Genomic DNA, 18,535 nt, shown 5'->3' with positions numbered 1-18,535 from the left:
AAAAGTATGACGCAGCACCTATAATACCTGACACACAAGTTACTTACCTTCGGTAACGATATATATGTAAGAAACAGGTTAGTGTTAGATTCCTTACCTTGGAATATCCCCAGGCGTCAGGCTGGATCCGGAAAATTTTCGGCAGCAGTACCCTTGCGCGTCGGTAGGCATCGCCGGGATCGCCGGAATGACGTCGTCGGAGTACTTAGACGTCGCCCTCGGTACTGATGTCAGTTCTGTACATAGCTTTCTGCGCCAGGAACGCAGAGCCATGATAGAAACCGACACTGGTGCCATGAAACTAGGGCCCTGAAGGGGATGTCCTTAACCCTAGATATCGGTTCGCAAAATGGGGAGGATGGGTGGGGCGGTAAGGAATCTAACACTAACTACTGTTTCTTACAGATATATCGTTACCGAAGGTAAGTAAATTGTGCATCTGAAAGAAACAGGTTAGTGTTAGATTCCTTCCCTTAGAATAGATACCCCAGCAATACCAACCCAGGTGGTGGGTCTGCGAACCAAGATCACACCAGAAAGTCCTGGAGAACGGAACGGACGAAAGAGCCATCTCTCCGGACTTGTCTGTCCAGGCAGTAGTGCTTAGCAAACGTGTGCAGCGAGGCCCACGTAGCTGCCTGACAGATGTCCTGCAAGCGGACTCCCCGACCCAGGGCAGTAATTGCCGCCGTGACCCGAGTGGAATGGGCGCGTAGCCCCACAAGAGGCTCCTTTTTCGCCAAGGAGTAGCAAACCTTGATGCACAAAACAACCCACCGAGAGATGGTCCGCTTGTGCACCGCCCATCCATTCTTAGGGCCCACGTAATCAACAAAGAGCTGGTCGTCCACCCGGAACTGGCGTGTGCGGTCTAGATAGAAGGAGAGCGCACGTTTTGGGTCCAGACGGTGGAGCTTCTCTTCCTCTTTCGAGGGATGCGGAGGCGGAAAGAAGGTGGGCAAGGTAATGGACTGCCCAATATGAAAGGCTGTAACCATCTTAGGCAGGAAAGGAGGACGAGTCTTCAGAACAACGTTGTCCGGATGGACAGAGAGGAAAGGAGGTTTAGAAGATAGAGCCTGGAGCTCACTCACTCTCCTGGCAGAGGTGATGGCAACCAGGAATGCAATTTTAAGAGTCAGAAGACGTAGAGGACAGTTATGAAGTGGCTCAAAGGGAGCGCACATCAGATAAGTCAGTAAAAGATTCAAGTCACACTGAGGCATCACGAAAGGAACAGGAGGAAACGTGTGTGATGCCTTTCAAGAATCTATTTACAACAAGGGACTTGAAAAGAGAAGGCTGATCAGGAAGCCTTAAGAAGGCTGAAATGGCCGAGAGGTAGCCTTTGATAGTGCCCAGAGCAGAGCCCTGCTGGGCAAGAGAAAGAAGAAAGAAGAGAACTTCTGAAAGGGGGGCAGAGAGTGGATCCACAGACTTTGCTGTGCACCATGCCACAAATTTGTTCCACCTGCAGGCGTATACCGATTTTGTGGAGGGACGCCTGGCTGCCAGAATCGCATCACAGACTTCAGGAGGCAAGTCAAATGGTCTCAACTGTCGCCGCTCAATCTCCACGCATGTAGGTGGAGACTGGACAGGTTCTGGTGGAGAACCGTCCCCTGCTGCTGCGACAGAAGGTCCTCCTGAAGAGGAAGACTTATTGGGGGATCGACTGACATGCTGAGTAGCTTGGGATACCAGTATCTTCGTGCCCAGTCCGGAGCCACAAGGATGATTTGGGCCCGGTCTCGCCTGATCATCTTCATCACTCTGGGCAGAAGTGGTATAGGCGGAAAGGCATACAACAGACCGCAGTTCCACTCGCGACGAAAAGCGTCTCCGAGTGAGTGGCGCCTTGGAAAGTCCAACGCGCAGAACTGATGACATTGCACGTTCTCTTCGGTGGCGAATAGATCTAACCAAGGCTCTCCCCACTCCTGAAAGAGACCTTTGCGCCTCGTTCGAGTTCAGACGCCATTTGTGATCCATCATGCACCGGCGGATGAATTTGTCCGTCCTGGCGTTCAGGGAACCTGCCAGGTGTTGAACCACCAGGGTGACGCCCTGGTGTTCCAGCCATGTCCAGAGGCGCAGAGCCGCCTGACATAGGGTCCACGACCCCACCCCGCCTTGTTTGTTGCAGTACCACATGGCGGTGGTGTTGTCCATGAAATCCTGCACTACACTTCCCCGGACAGAGGGAAGGAATGCCTTCAGTGCAAGACGGATCACCCGCAGCTCCAGAAGGTTGATATGGAGCTGGGACTCGGCCGGAAACCAGAGGCCTCTGATCTCCGCCTCTCCCATGTGGCCCCCCCATCCCAGGAGGGCGCATCCGTCACTACTACGTGCTCTGGTTGGGGTAGGGAGAGGGATATGCCGCTGACCCAATTGCGGCTCGTGAGCCACCACTGCAACTGACTCGCAGTGCCCTCCGAGATCAGGACATGGTCGGACAGGTTGCCACTCAAACTTCAGGTCCCACTGCAGAGCCCCCATCCGCCACCTGGTGTGATGCACCAGAAGCATGCAGGAAGCCATCAGCCCCAGGAGCTGCAGCGTCAACCTGACCGAAACTCGGAATAAAGGATGAAAGATCAGAATCAGAGCCCGAATATCCCGAACCCGCTGTTCGGGGGGATAAACCCGAAACTGTCCAGATCCGCTCCGATGAAAAGGAGCTTCTGAGAGGGGCACAGGTGCGACTTTGGCACGTTGATGGAGAACCCCAGCGAGTGCAGGAGGTCGGCCGTAATCTGGAGGTGGGAGACGACTGTTTGGGGCGAGCCCGCCTTCAACAACTAGTCGTCGAGATAGGGGAAGCCTAAAACCCCTGATCCGCGCAGATGAGCTGCGACCACCGTCATCACTTTCATGAACACCCGAGGGGTGAGGGTAAGGTCGAAGGGGAGCACGGTAAACTGAAAGTGCTCGTGGCCTACCGTGAACCGCAGGTAGCGCCGGTGGGCCGGCAGGACTGGGATGTGGCAATATGCGTCCTGCAAGTCCAACGCTACCATCCTCAAGGGTCTAGGGCAGCTAGGACCTGAGCTAAAGTCAGCATCCTGAACTTCTCCTTCCGGAAGGAAGCCGTTGACGCTCCGGAGGTCCAAGATAGGGCGTAGGCCTCCTTTGTCCTTCTTGGGTACCAGAAAGTAGTGGGAGTAGCAACCACATCCTACTTCTGGCCCAGGAACATGCTCGATGGCCCCCTTGGCCAAGAGGGCCATAACTTCCTCCTGCAGAAGTTGCAAGTGATCCCCCGAAGAGGAGGGAGTAGCCCCTTCGGACAATTTGCAGTGCCCACCGTTCCGATGTGATGGAGCGCCAGTGGAGGAGGTGATGGCGGACCCTGCCCCCCACTGGCGTCGAATGAGCCTGAAAGCTCAGACTAGGAAGGCTTTGAGGCAGATGCTGCGGGAGCGGATGTGGATTGACCTTGTCGTTGTCCCCTGGCAGCACCACAGCGGTTACCACGTCCGCGTTGAGGCTGGTTCTGCGGCCTGTGGCTGGCAGGACGTGTGGGGTGCCCCTTCCTTGGGTACGAAAGGGGCGTAAAGCAGTTGTTTGCTGACGGCTAGCCAGACAGGCCCAAAAACTTGGCCGTAGCCCTGGAGTCCTTGAAACGCTAAAGCGCAGTGTCTGCTTTGCCGCCAAAGAGGCGACGGCCATCGAAGGGCATGTCCATGAGCGTGGCCTGGACATCGCCCGAGAAATTGGCGGATCTCAGCCAGGCGTGGCGGCGCACCGCCACCGTCTTGGAAATCGCCTTTCCCAGCGAGTCCGTGGTATCCAGTCCACACCTGATGGAATAATGGGCCACATCCCGCCCCTCCGCATGGGTTTGGACGAGCCGGGCCCGGGCCTCCTCCGGGCACTGGGGCAGCACGTCTGCAACCGTGTCCCACAAAGAGTGGGCATAACGGCCCAAAAGGCAAGCGGTGTTGATAGACCGCAACCCCAAACTCAATGAGGAGAACAGTTTCTTCCCAAACTGATCAAACCTTTTGTATTCCCGATCCGGGGGAGCAGTCGGGAATGTGGTCCGGGACGTAGAAGCCTGGATCACCAGGCTCTCTGGGTGGGGTGCACGGACAGAAAGCTAGGGTAGCCCGGAGCCGGCATCTGGCCACGTTCCGATTCACAGGCAGGGGGCACTGTGGAGGGCTTGGACCAGGTGCCCATCAGAACGTCCGTGAGGGCCTCATTGAACGGCAGTAGAGGCTCAGAGGAGCTTTCTGGCGGCTGAAGCACCTCAGTGAGGAGGTTAGCCTTCACGGCCACAGCACGGAGTTCAAGAGCCAAGGCCTTGGCTGTCCTGCGCAATACCACACCATACGTAGCAACCTCCTCCGTAGCCACGGAGGGAGGAGAGATAAATCCAGTGTCGGGCAATGAGTCCAAACCACTGGCCTCCCCTAGCTCATCTGCCTAGTCCTGGCTCAACTGGCACTGCTGTGCCAGAGGGTCCTCAGACCCCCCAGTCCTCGCCTTCATCTGTGTCCTGGTAAACAGGCTGGAATGATGGAGCTAGGTCGTAGGTGAAGGCCTCACCCATCGACGCCGGAGACGCCGCCGTTCCGATGCCAGACCCGGACCGGCATCGGGACCTGTCGACGACGGCGCCAGGGCTGAAGCACCCGATGGCGCCGGAGCCACCGGCCCACCAAAGCCCCAAGTCGGGTCTGCGGGGCCCGAAGGCGTACCGGTAGGCCTCAACGGAGGGAAGTGAGTCCTCATTGCAATGAGGAAATCACAAATCTCCTCCGGCATCGCTCGCAGGCCAGGGACCGGAAGGTATGGACCTGAAGGTGGTGCCTGCGGCTCTGACTGAGCCACGTGGGCGGTGTCGCCCGAACCCTCAGCCGCGTCGCGCGAGCGGAGTCTGAAGAGCAATGTCGCCTCTTCGACTTCTTCTTGGAGTGCATTGACTTATCGGAGGACTGCTGGCGATGACACGACGAGCGACGACTGTGGCACTGCAACCGGTCCCTCGACCGGAACCTCGAGCGGCGCGGAGCAGACTGCCAGATCTCGAGAAGCTTGCGCGACCGCTCCCGCCTAGCTTTCGAGGTCAAGGCCCGGCAGTCGGGGCACAACTTGTCGTCGTGGTCGGCCACGAAGCAGTAGAGACACCGATGGTGGGGGTCGGTCACCGACATCAGGCGGTGACAGGCGTCGCACGGCTTGAAGCCAGGTATCCCTACGACATCAGAAGTCGAAGTAGACCCGAAAAAGAGATCCAAAATAGACCAAAAAGTTAGTAAAAAAATGACTAAGAGTACTGCTCTTCCCGGACCTGCGCTAGCTGGCGCGGAAAAAAGAAGAACGGACGTCAGCGCCTGAGGGCGGCGTCTAAGTACTCAGACGACTTCATCCCAGTGATCACGAAGCTGACGACGGACGCGGAGACGCAGACGACATCAACCGACGCGCAATGGTACTGCTGACAAAAACTTTCCGGATTCAACCTGATGCATGGGGATATTCTAAGGTAAGGAATCTAACACTAACCTGTTTCTTTCAGATTTCGAACAACAGCGTTCAAAGTTCGATTCCCGACTGAAGCAGCATCTTAGTCCACCACTATCTTACGGTGGGTTACACCTTGCTTAATCTACCCAACGCCCCCGAGCGCCGGCACACCTTTCCGAGGGTAGCTTTACGCTTTACAAATGGTGGTATTTTTTAAATTTAACAGCATCGTTATGACAAATATTAGCTCCTTTTTTTCTTCTTCTGCTATTGTGTACGATATTTTTTTTATGTCTTCTATTTAGATGTTTTTAATCATGAGAATGCAAATGAAACAGTTTGCCGGGTAACAGTTTTTAAACTATCCAACGTATGTACACATGCACAAGTTAAACAGTTAAAACGAGTTAAACAGTTAAACATGACATCTAAATGGGCATAGCCGCATCTTCCTTCCATAGACTACTCAATAACCAAAAACTATATAAATCACACCCGTTCTGCGATTAGTTTCGTTTTTGCGAGTTATTTCTCCGTGCTCATTCTGTGATGCAAGTTCCCTTTTCAAGCGTCAGATTCTTGTTTTGCCCCAACAAAACATATTTCGGAGTTGTACGATGTTTGATTATAGCATAGAAGATATTTATAATACGAAGCGATTTGTCAATATTTAAACTGTTATATGTAGAAAAAAATGTTATTGCATGTTTTTGCCTTTTTTTCTGTAACGTCATCAGCTTGTTTTCAGAAACAGACAGATTACATCAAACATTGCTCCTTTTCTGGCTCCTTTGAGCTCATATACTGTGACTTTGTATATTATAATACTGACACAGTACTTGACCTCAGAGAAGTTGGTGACCCGTTGGCGAAACTCTAAACATTTACAATTAACGTCACCACCTTCCAGTTGCAAGTCTGTTTTCCCCTGTGGATCTTATACTGTCTTTATGTATATTATAATATTAACAGTCATTGTGATCTCAGAGGAGTTTATGACTGGTCGCCACAAAGATCAAACTTTGACGTACCGGAGAAAAGAAGCTCTGAAAATAATTACCGCTCGAAAGTATTTCGGAATGGATCTTCTGTTCTCTGGAAGCACGCAGAGATCAACGCCTTATTAAAGAAACCCAAGGCGGACCCCAAGGCCCTTATGAACTTCCGACCCATCTCCCTGCGAAGGTCATCGAAAAGGCCGTCAACGAACAACTGACCAGCTTCCTCGAAGAGAACAACATCCTGGACCCGTCCCAGTCCGGGTTCCGCAGCAACCACAGCACCGAAACTGCCTTAATCGCCGCCACTGACGACATCCGGATCATACTCGACAACGGAGAAACCGTGGCCCTCATCCTCCTGGACCTGTCAGCCGCTTTCGACAGTCTGCCACCGCACACTAAGAGCCTCCACGACGCCGGAATCCAAGAGAAGGCCCTGGAATGGACCACCTCCTTCCTCTCAGGGAGAACCCAGAGCATCCGCCTCCCCCTTCCGCTCCGAAGCCACCAAGTTCATCTGCGGCGTACCCCAAGGCTCATCTCTCAGCCCAACGCTGTTCAACGTCTACATGGCATCACTCGCCTACGTCGCCCGACAGCACGACCTAAACATCATCTACTACGCCGACGAGACCCAGCTGATCCTCTCGCTCACCAAGGACCCCCACACCGCCAAAACCAACCTCCACGAAGGAAAGAAGGCCGACGCCGACTGGATGAGGAACAGCCGACTGAAGCTGAACTCGGACAAGACGGAGATCCTCATCCTCGGCTTCACCCCCTCGGCCTGGGATGATTCCTGGTGGCCGTCGGCACTAGGAGCACCCCCTACACCCACCAAGCACACACGAAACCTAGGGGACATCTTCAACTCCACACTCTCAATGACAAAGCAGGTCAACGCCGTCTCCTCCTCCTGCTTCAACACCCTCCTCCTGCTTTGCAGGATCTTCAAGTGGATCCCCACCGAAACTAGAAGGATGGTCACCCAGGCCCATGTCAGCAATAGACTGGACTACGGCAATGCACTCAACGCAGGAGCCCCGGCCAAACTCCTGACACGCATCCAGAACACCTCCGCACGCCTGATCCTCAACATTACCCGCCGCAGCCACATCACACCCCACCTGAAAGACCTGCACTGACTCCCCATCATCAAGATAACCTTCAAGCTCCTCACCCACGCACACAAGGCACTCCATGACACCGGACCAGCGTACCTCAACAGATGACTCGGCCTCTACTCCCCCAACCGCCAGCTCCGCAGACCACACCCTCGCCACTGTCCCCCTCATCCAAAAAGTGACCACCGGCGGCAGATCATTCTCCCACCTCGCCGCCAAGACGTGGAACACCCTCCCCATCCGCCTACGGCAGACTGAAGACCTTCTAACCTTCAGGAGACTCCTCAAGACCTGGCTATTCGAACAGTAGCAGCATTCCCCCCCCTAGCGCCCGGAGACCCTCACGGGGATGTAGTGCGCTTTACAAATGCTATGATTGATTCATAACTTTACTTTCCTTTCCTTTTTTGTTTAACAATGGTATCATTTGTTATATTGTAATAGATTGTCCTATTGTTACAGAAAAGGAATTGGAGATTTGTCGGCGCCATCTGTAATACAGCTTACGAAACATTAAAACGTACTTGATCAGATATTTTTTCAGGGAGCATATTTTACGAAATTGCAGTATAAAAAAATATAGCTTTCATACATACTTTGAATATTTGATAAACCCTGCATTTCTGAATGTTATTTTCTAATCATCACAGGGAAGCAAGAAAGGAAGGATAGATAGATAGATAGATAGATAGATAGATAGATAGATAGATAGATAGATAGATAGATAGATAGATAGATAGATAGATAGATAGATACTTTACACCAATGCCGGATACAAGATCATGGGCTGTCCGAGTCCCGTACCGGCATACCAATAGCTTTCTTCCAAACTGCCTCCAAATGTAGAGATAAAGCTCGGACACCCAGGTTGACTTGCAAAAAACAATTTATTGGCAAGTGGAAAATACTTGCCAATAAATTGTTTTTTGCAAGTCAACCTGGGTGTCCGAGCCTGATCTCTACATTTGGAGGCAGTTTGGAAGAAATATATATATATATATATATATATATATATATATCACCAAAACCTCCTCCTGACGAAAGAGCAGAGGCCACGCAGGGGAATCTTGGAAGCACTTATATTAAAACTGCTGCAAATGCATTTCAACCCTTCCAGCCTTCTTCCGTGCCAAAGTGATAAGGAGGCTGCCACCCACCGCATTATAGGAGTCCTGCCATGTTTCCATTGGTGGAAACCGGTCCGCCCCATCAAGTGATCGCTCACCCATTTACAGTTCACGGGATTCTAGTGAACTGCAAGTCCCAAGATGCACTTTTGCCGACGTAGGTGGTGCGTGGGGTCTGTACTGCCAAGTGGTCAGCCGCAAGCAGGATCGCGGTGTCCGTGAAAGCCAATTTCCACTTAAGTTGAAATTAAAAGGCCTCCTTGGGTCCCCAAAACCGCTGCAGCCCCCAAGCTCAGGATTCATTCAGGCGAGGGCAGAGATAACAATCCATTCCGCCCGGCAAAGAGTCAATGACCTCAGTGTTCCGCCCATTCTTCTCCCAAACTCATAGGCGGCTGAGACCATTCCAACACTTTGGAAAACAACACGAAACCGCCGTAGCAGGAACAAGTGATGTCCCAGCCAACACGCAGCGGGGGCCTCTGAAACGCGTCTTTGGCTGACGCGTACCAAATCACGAAAACCTCCTCCTGACTAAAGACCAAAGGCCACGCAGGGAATCTTGGAAGCACTTTTATTAAAACTGCGGCAAATGCATTTTAAATCCCCCCAGCATTTCTGAGATATATATATACCTCCGAAATGTTTTATATATATATATATATATATATATATATATATATATATATATATATAGTTAGGACCTAGTTTCCATAGGAAATCCGCAACATTCTATTGGGAATAACTTTGGCGCCGGTTAATGAATGTATGCGATTTTCTCAAAGAAGATGGCCCGTTACGCTCCGCTCCTTCCCTGAAAGTTTCGGGGGGATTCGTGAAGCAGGGGCCCGAGAAAAAAGGGGTCCCAAAACGTGTTTTCCCCCATGCAATTTTCCATAGGACGATTAGACAAGGCTACAGCCCGAACGGCTGAACGGAATTACACCAAACTTGGCAAAATGGTAGGGACTGGTACGCAATACGGTCTTTTGTTTAAATGGTGTAAATCCCTCCAGTAGTTTTTGAGAAAATGGTATTTGAAAAAATATCTATATCTATAGGCATTGCACCGTGCGTGCACTGTAAGCTTACTGTACTCTGTACCTTCCCGAGTACGAGCTGCATGCTGATTGGCTGCCACTGTCTGTCAACACTCCAAACCAGGAAGTGTTGGCAGCCATCTTGTGCCTCGGTAGAACCAAGGCACAAGAAAGCAGAAAAAAAACGTGTAGAAAAAAAAAGGGGGCAGGGTAGAAGCACCCTGACCCCCTAGGTCTTCTCAGGGGGTCCCACAAGGACCCCCAAGGCCAAAAATGTTTTTTTTTTTAAAACCCGGTATGTTTATTTAAAAATTACCCCCAAGGGGTACCAAATTGCGGGGGCATAGTGATAAAGAAGTGTGGGGGGTGCCCAATCCCCCCTACACTGCCCCGGGGACCGCTGCCCTCCGGGGCAAAGCAAAGCAGCCCCGTGGCGCATACTGGAGGCTCCTGGTGGGTTAGTTGCCCCCCAGGGACCCCCAGAATGCAAGGGGAATTAGTTCCCCCTCTGCAAACACGCCCGAGGGCGGCGTTGCAGAGAGGTGTAAAAAAAGGGTGTGGCCTCTTTACACCTCTCTGCAATGCAGCCCACTGGCTTATACTGGAGGCTCCTGGTGGGCTAGTTGCCCCCCAGGGACCCCCAGTATGCAAGGGGAATTAGTTCCTCCTCTGCAAACGCGCCAGGGGTTGCGCTGCAGAGTGTTGTAAAAAAGGGGGCGTGCCCTCTGAACACCTGCCTGCAAAAATGTAGTAAATCAGTATGAAAAAAAAAACAATACATTTAAAAATTGTCATTTAAAAAATCTTCGAAATTTAATAAAAAACCCATAAATTTCAGGCCTGATATAGTTACGAATTAGCATTTAAAAAACCATTGAAATTCACTAAAAAAACAGGTTTCATGCCTTCTATAGTTAGGAATTAGCATTTAAAAAACCTTGCAAATTCGCTGAAAAAAACATAGGTTTCAGGCCTTATATAGTTCGGAATTAGCATTTAAAAAACCTTGCAAATTCGCTAAAAAAAACATAGGTTTCAGGCCTTATATAGTTAGGAATTAGCATTTAAAAAACCTTTGAAATTCACTGAAAAAACCATAGGTTTCAGGCCTTATATAGTTAGGAATTAGCATTTAAAAAACCTTTGAAATTCACTCAAAAAACTATAAGTTTTAGGGGTGTTATAGTTAGCTGGACATTTCACTCATACAAAACCATTGAAATTGCTCCTATATAGTTAGTTGTACTAACTATATTTCGCGCACCCGCAATCCACTGCTGATGATGTCACATATTAGATCATTCATGACATGGTCAGTGACATCACTGATGACATCACTGATGACACCCCTAAAACTTATAGTTTTTTGAGTGAATTTCAAAGGTTTCTTAAATGCTAATTCCTAACTATATAAGGCCTGAAACCTGGTTTTTTCAGTGAATATATATATATATATATATATATATATATATATATATATATATATATATATATATATATATATATATATATATATATATATATATATATATATATAAACAGGCTGCAGCATTAAAAGATTTGAAAGACACTTTTTCTAGAGCTCCTTGAAAGATGGCAGAAATGTGATTCCCCCTTAGATTTAGCTCACTTGGACACCTGCATATGAGTTCTAAAAACAGAATGCCAGGCGCTATTAAATCAATGATGAAATAGACTACTAAAAGTGCAAAATATTTTACCACTGGGCCAGCATATGAATCTAGAAAAGATTCACGTTGCAGACCTAGACTTTATAAGTCATCTTCCGCAGCTCTATGCAAATAAAAGTCTGCTGGAAATGAAAACCTAGAAAGGTACTTCAGCTACTACTGTCAGGTCAGCTCACTGGTGTATTTTTTTTTCTCCAAGATTTGAACTCCTATTTACAAGACTCTTCTGGGCAGAACGACTTTGTGCCATTGTCCTATGCATCTGTCCGTAGAAAGAGCCATTTCTCATTTAACAAATGTCTTTCCCATCAAAGTATTACAGCTTTTTATAATATTTTCTTAAGGCCTTTGTCCACTTGGAAAATAATGACAAAACAACACTGTCATTAAAATAGGCAAGATGCTTTCAGATCATAAGTATTAGTATGCAATTGACAATGTGCATGTAAAACCCACATCCGAAAACCATCTAGCATGCTTGTGAGGTATTATTAAGGTATTTTTTGAATAAGCCTGATGTTTCCATACAGCAGAATCATGGCTTAACTTCCAGCAATTAGTAAATTAGGAGGTCATTACTGCAACTGCTTACTATGAAGAACAACCTAATTAGTAGGCAAATGTTACAAAGTGCAACAAAAAGTACAATGCTACACATCTGTTCATGCTTGTGCAGTTTTAGTTAATCATTCCTCCACTCATTTACCTGTCTGTTTATCTTCTGCCTGACCCCTGAAGCGACGCCTGCGGCTACGATTGCGTCGCTGGGGTTTAATTTCACTATCATCTGCAACAGCAAAGTTTACCATAAACCTTTTAAGATCTCTACAACAGAACATTGTTTGCAAAGCAGAAAGACTAACACAACGTACACAATAAAATTAAGACATAAAATACAAACAGTGGAACAACTACAGAATAAAATCTGGGGGGATTGCTATAACATTAAGGTATAATGATAGTACATTACCGCGGATATGCATACATTTATGAAAACTTAGCATGTGGTACATACGATACTCACCTGTAAAATGGATAGCTTCTTTAATTTCATAAATGTATATTTCATTCTGTACTGGGATTTGAATGCATTATAATACAGCCATATGTAGTAGTTTCATCCCAGCAGAATACATTGCTGATTAAGTTAAGTATTTACATGAATCCACTGAATATATCCTATAGCCAACTACTTAGGGAAGAGTCTTCGAAGTATCACGAGATAGGTGGCTCCTCCCTCGGACTGCAGTGCGCATGGGCATCTTCTCCATCCCCAGATTGTTTTTCGCCATTGTGGCAGAGATGGAGTATAGTACAGTAAGAGATGGCCATGCAAAGAGTGAATGCTACAGCTGCAACAGGCACCGGGGAGGTGGGTGGGCGATATGAATGTCAGCAGCCCTACATGCCAAGAACAGATGCATACTGGTAAGTAGCATATTTCGTTCGAGGAATGTGGCATGCTGAATTCATATCTGTGCATAGAATGTATAGCAGTATCTCCCCTAGCGGTGGCCACCTGTGTCAGCTGCAGCAGTCTGGAAGAGAGTTTTGAGAACAGCTTGGCCTACAGCAGCTTGCTGTTTTGAATGTACATCAACACAATAGTGTTTTGTAAATGTATGTGTTGTTGACCATGTGGCTGCTCTACAAATTTCGTGTAAAGGAATATTTCCTAGGAAAGCCATGGATGCCCCTAGCTTGAGTGTGGAATGCGCCCTAGGGGGAACTGTTAAGGTGCGATTTGCCTTTAAGTAGCATATCTGAATGCACTTAACGATCCATCTGGCTATACCTGACTTTGAAATAGGGTTGCCTTTGTGTTGTGGTGAGAAAGCAACAAACAACTGTTTTGTTTTCCGAAATGCCTTAGTTCTATCTATATAGTAGAGTAGGGCTCTTTTTACATCTAGAGTATGCAATGCCCTTTCAGCTACTGTCTGTGGGTTCTGAAAGAACACTGGCAGTTCTATAGTTTGATTTATATGGAAATGGGATACCACCTTTGGCATGAATTTAGGGTTTGTTCTGAGAACTACTCTATTTGCGTGTACTTGAATGAATGGCTCTTGAATAGTTAGGGCTTGCAGCTCGCTAACTCTTCTAAGCGAAGTAATGGCAATAAGGAAAGCCACCTTCCAAGTAAGAAACGGTATTTCGCATGAGTGTAGTGGTTCAAAAAGTGGTCCCATAAGTCTGGTTAAAACAACGTTTAGATTCCAGGCTGGTGATGTTGGGTGTCTTGGAGGAATGACGCGTTTAAGTCCTTCCATAAACGCTTTAATTGCTGGCACCCTAAATAGTGAAATGTGTTGCCTGTTTTTCAGATATGCTGCTAACGCAGCTAAATGTATCCTGATGGATGAATAGGCTAAATTGCAGCGTTGTATGTGCAATAGATAGCAAATGATATTTTGAGTGGAAGCATCAAGTGGGTTAATGTCATTGTTATTACAGTAAATGACAAAACGTTTCCACTTTGATGCATAACATGCTCTGGTAGTGGGTTTTCTTGCCTCTTTGATAATATTCATGCAGTCTGGAGGCAAGTTGAGGTATCCAAACTCTAGGATTTCAGGAGCCAGATCGCCAGGTTCAGCTGTTGCGGATCTGGGTGTTGGATTTCGCCATGGTTCTGAGTTAGAAGACTGGGTGTGAGTCGCAGTCTTTGATGAGCCACCACTGACAGTTCTAGGAACGTTGTGTACCATGGTTGCCTCGCCCATGTGGGAGCAACCAGGATTAGTGTCAGGGAATGTTGGCGCATTTTGCGTGCCACCAGCTGTATTAGTGGAGCTGGGGGAAAAGCGTATGCAAATTTGCCTGACCAGTTCATCCATATCGCATTCCCTTGTGATTGCGGATGTGGGAACCTGGCGGCAAAGAACTGGCATTTTGCGTTTTTGCTTGTGGCAAACAGGTCTATTTCCGGGTGTCCCCACTTCCGGAAGAATGGTTGGAGCACTTTGGGGTGAATTTCCCATTCGTGCATCTGTTGGCTGTGCCTGCTGAGCAGGTCGGCTACCTGATTGTTCTTGCCTGGGAGGTGTTCTGCCATGAGAAACATGTTCCTTTGAATGGCCCATTTCCACATTGCTTGAGCTAGGTGCGACATCTGTGGCGAGTGTGTTCCCCCCTGTTTTTGAATGTAATACATAGCTGTCATGTTGTCCGTCCGGATCAGCACAGCTTTGTTGCATAAGTGTCTCTGGAAAGCTTTTAGGGCTAGAAAGACTGCCATCAACTCTAGAAGGTTGATATGCATTTTCTTTTGCTGTACAGTCCAGAGTCCCTGTACTGTGTAGTGTAGGACATGAGCTCCCCATCCCATGAGAGAGGCGTCCGCGGTTAACACTACTTGTGGTACAGGCTCTTGGAACAGTCGTCCCTTGCAAAGGTTTTGTGGATTCCACCAATGCAGTGAGTTGTATGCCCGACTGGTCACCAACACTAGGTCTTTTAATTGCCCGTGAGCCTGGTTCCACTGTCTTGATAGGCATTCTTGGAGCGGACGCATATGTAGTCTGCCATGAGAGACTATGAATATGCACGATGCCATCATGCCTATTAGCTGCATAAACACTCGAGCTGGTAGTGAGTGTTGGGGTCTGAACTTTTGTATCAACGCTTGCATTCCCTTGATTCTTTCTGAGTTGGGATATGCTTTTGCTGCCAGTGTATCTATGGTTGCTCCCAGGTATTGTTGGACGTGGGAGGGTTGTAGATGTGATTTTGGGTAGTTTAACGAGAATCCTAAACTGTGCAGGAGATGTATGGTCTGTGACATGTGGTTGGCACATTGCTGGGCTGTTGGCGCGTGTATTAGCCAATCGTCCAGATAGGGGTACACATGGATGTGTTGCCGTCTGAGATGTGCTGCCACTGTAGCTAGACATTTGGTGAACTTTCTTGGAGCTGTTGTGCCACCAAATGGTAGGACTTTGAACTGGTAGTGTTGTCCCTGAAGGGTGAACCTTAAATACATTGGGGCAGATTTATGTTAACTGGCGCATCCCCAGGGATGCGCCAGTTAATGTGCGCCACAGTGCGCCACAGCTCCGCCACTCATGGTGCGCCGCATTTATAATGCGGCGCACCATGGGGCCAAAACGGCACAGATGCGTGACGCATCTGTGCCGTAAAGGTGACGCATTGCTGGAGTTGCGTCGCAAGCGCGACGCAGCTCCAGCAAGGCTCGGGGGTGCCCCATCTTAACAATGCTGCGTCAAGACCTACGCCTGCTTCAAGCAGGCGCAGGCTTTTGACGCAGCATTGGCCAGAAAGTGACTGAGTGAAATCTTATAGATTTCACTCAGCCACTTTTGCGAGGCGCACCTGCCCCGGAACGCCCACCCTGCGCCGGATCGCCCACAAGCGGCACAGGGCTTTACAACGTGACGCATCTGCCTAGATGCGTCACATTGTAAATTGTTCGTAGGGATGCGCCACGTTTACGCCGCCTTGCGTGACGCAACAGCGGCGTAAACGTGGCGCAAGTGCCTCATAAATCTGCCCCTTTCTGTGAGCAGGGTGTATTGGGATATGAAAGTATGCGTCCTTGAGGTCTAATGTTGCTAAGAAGTCTCCCTGGCAAAGCAGTGGTAAGACTTGCTGGAGAGTGAGCAGGTGGAAATGCTCCGACAAAATGTACAGGTTGAGGGGCCTGAGGTCCAATATTGGCCTGAGAGACCCGTCCTTTTTTGGAATAAGGAAGTATAGAGCGTATACTCCTGTTCCCTGATGTTGTAGTGGGACTGGTTCTATGGCCCCCTTTTGTAGCATACTGATGACCTCTTGCTGTAGTAGCGTAATATGTTCCTGTGACATTGGACGGTGCACGGGTGGTATGTTGGGTGGGGGTGAGGTGAGTTCGAGGCAATAGCCATGTTGAATAATTTGCCTGACCCATTTGTCTGTTGTGATATTTAACCAAACTGGCAGAAATCGTTGTATTCTTCCCCCGACTGGTGTTATATGGTCTGGAGGTAGTGGTAAGAAGTCACTGCTTGGTGTTAGTGGAGGATCTATTTGCATTGCCTCCACGACCTCTTCCCTTGGTGTTGTTTCCTCTGTATCCACCCCTGTTGGTGTTTTTGTTGTATGTGGATTGTGTGTTACTTTTGTAGTTGGAGGATTGCTGTGATGCATTATTACGCGCTCCTCCTCTATAATTGGAGCGACGAAAGGAGCCCCGATGTTGTTGGGACTGGAGAGCTCCCATAGACTTCGCAGTTTCAGCATCTTTTTCATTTTGTCCAGAATTGAGTCAACTGCTGGACCAAATAAAAAGTCTGGGTTGATGGGCTGATTAAGGATTGTGGATTGGACTTCATTTTTAAAGCCCGATATGCGAAGCCAGGCGTGTCGCCGGAGCAGCACGCTTGTATTGATGGATCTGGCAGCTGTGTCTGCCGCGTCAAAGGCACATTTAATTGAGGCATTGGTGATGAGCTTTCCCTCTTGTATGAGTTCATCAGTCTGCTGTTTGTAAGGATCAGGTAGATGTTGGAGAATTTCTTCCAAGCTGTCATAGTGTGCCCTGTCATATCTGACCAGCAAGGCCTGTGTGTTGGCTATTCTCCATGAGTTTGCTGCTTGAGCTGCTACTCTTTTGCCTGATGCCTCAAAGATGTTAGACTCTTTGTCTGGAGGGGCAGCCTCTCCAGTAGTCTGGGAATTGGCACGCTTACGTGCGTTGGATACCACTAGGGAGTTTAGGGGTAGCTGGCCCTTGATATATGTAGGGTCTATAGGAGCAGCCCTATACTTCTTTTCAATTTTAGGGTTTATGACCCGTGCTCTAGCGGTGTCCTTAAAAATGTCACTTGCGTGTTTTAATACGCCTTTTAGCATTGGGAGTGTTTTAACATGTCTCTCAGATGTTGTTAATGTATCGAAGAGGAAGTCCTCCTCAACAGCATCAGAGTGCATATCTACATTATGGTAGGTTGCTGCTCTATCCAGCAGTGAATTAAAGGCTACTGTGTCTTCTGTTGGAGAAGGCTTAGTGGGGTAAACTGCAGGCTCTGTAATGGGCATAATTCCCTCAGTGTCTGGTTCCCCTCCCCACCCCATGGCTGTGAGTGAGGGTCTGCGAGTGGGTTTTGTGGATAGCCAAACCCTACATCTGCGTCCTGATCTTCGTCAGGGTTGTAGTCAGAGCGTTCTGGTGAGGCAGGGGCATATGGGGTATGAGGCATAGCTGTAGTGATAGGTTCAAAGAATATAGGAGAGGTAGCACAGTCTCTTTTTCTTCAGGGGAATTGTAGAAAAGTCTTGAGTTGGCAGAGGTCTTTTCTTTTTGGTGTACACAGTCACTTTACCAGTGTTTGGGTCAATATACAGTTTTAACTGGTCCTCTGTGGAGGGATCTGGATGAATAAGTTCCTCTTCCACAGTCCTTGGGTTTGGTGCTGTAGCCTTTGGTTTGTCTTTTTTCGGGTCGACGCCTTTTGGTGTTTGGACCGGTTTATGATGTTTTTCGACAGGTTTTGTCGGTTCAACGTCCTTGGTTGGCTTCACCACCTTTTTCGGACCGAGCGGTGTTGTCGGTTCGACAGTGTCTTTAGGTGTTTTTGGAGCCTGCGTTTTTGTGTCGACGCCCTTTTTTGGCTCGATGCGCTTTGGCTCGACCGATTTACTTTGGTCCACTTTCTGTTTCGGTTCGACGGTAGTCTTGGGCGCAGGCCTTGTGCTTTCGTCGACCGGTGTTTTCCCCTTGTCGACACCCGAGGCTGGTTTGCTCGATTCAACGTGCTTTTTGGGGGGCGATTCGACGTGCTTTTGTTTTTGTGTCGATTCACGTGTTTTGGCCTCGAGGTTGACTCGACGGCTTTCGGCTTCGACGTCGACACGACAGCTTTGGTCTTCGATGTCGACTCAATAGTCTTTGGCTTCGAAGGTTGTATCGTACTGTGGCCTTCGGGTCGACGCCCTTCGGTTCGACGTAATTCGGTCCGAAGACAGTATTGTCAACGAGTTTCGGTTTTCGATTGAACCGGTATCGTATATCGTGTCTCAGAGGGTTCTTTTTGTGTGTTCTTAGCCGGGCGGTATGGCGGGGCTGTAGAACGA

The 18,535-nt window shown here is 48.7% G+C and overlaps 1 protein-coding gene across 7 annotated transcripts in view; it reads right to left on the bottom strand.

The window, feature by feature from the left end:
* The window catches only part of FXR1 (FMR1 autosomal homolog 1), a 343,266-nt gene that overhangs the window by 46,724 nt on the left and 278,007 nt on the right, over nucleotides 1-18,535 (bottom strand). For 3 of the 7 annotated variants that reach the window (XM_078665655.1, XM_078665658.1, XM_078665654.1), the window contains exon 15: nucleotides 12,168-12,248. The exons of the other annotated variants lie outside the window; for them this stretch is intronic. In XM_078665655.1, the coding sequence (XP_078521781.1) occupies nucleotides 12,168-12,248 (81 nt within the window). The remainder of the gene's footprint in view (nucleotides 1-12,167; nucleotides 12,249-18,535) is intronic. 7 annotated transcript variants of the gene reach the window in all.

The sequence above is a fragment of the Lissotriton helveticus genome, chromosome 11 (genome assembly GCF_964261635.1).
Source record: "Lissotriton helveticus chromosome 11, aLisHel1.1, whole genome shotgun sequence".
NCBI lineage: Eukaryota > Metazoa > Chordata > Amphibia > Caudata > Salamandridae > Lissotriton > Lissotriton helveticus.
The sequence above is the reverse complement of the archived record's forward strand: the minus strand, read 5'-3'. Positions and strand labels throughout refer to the sequence as shown.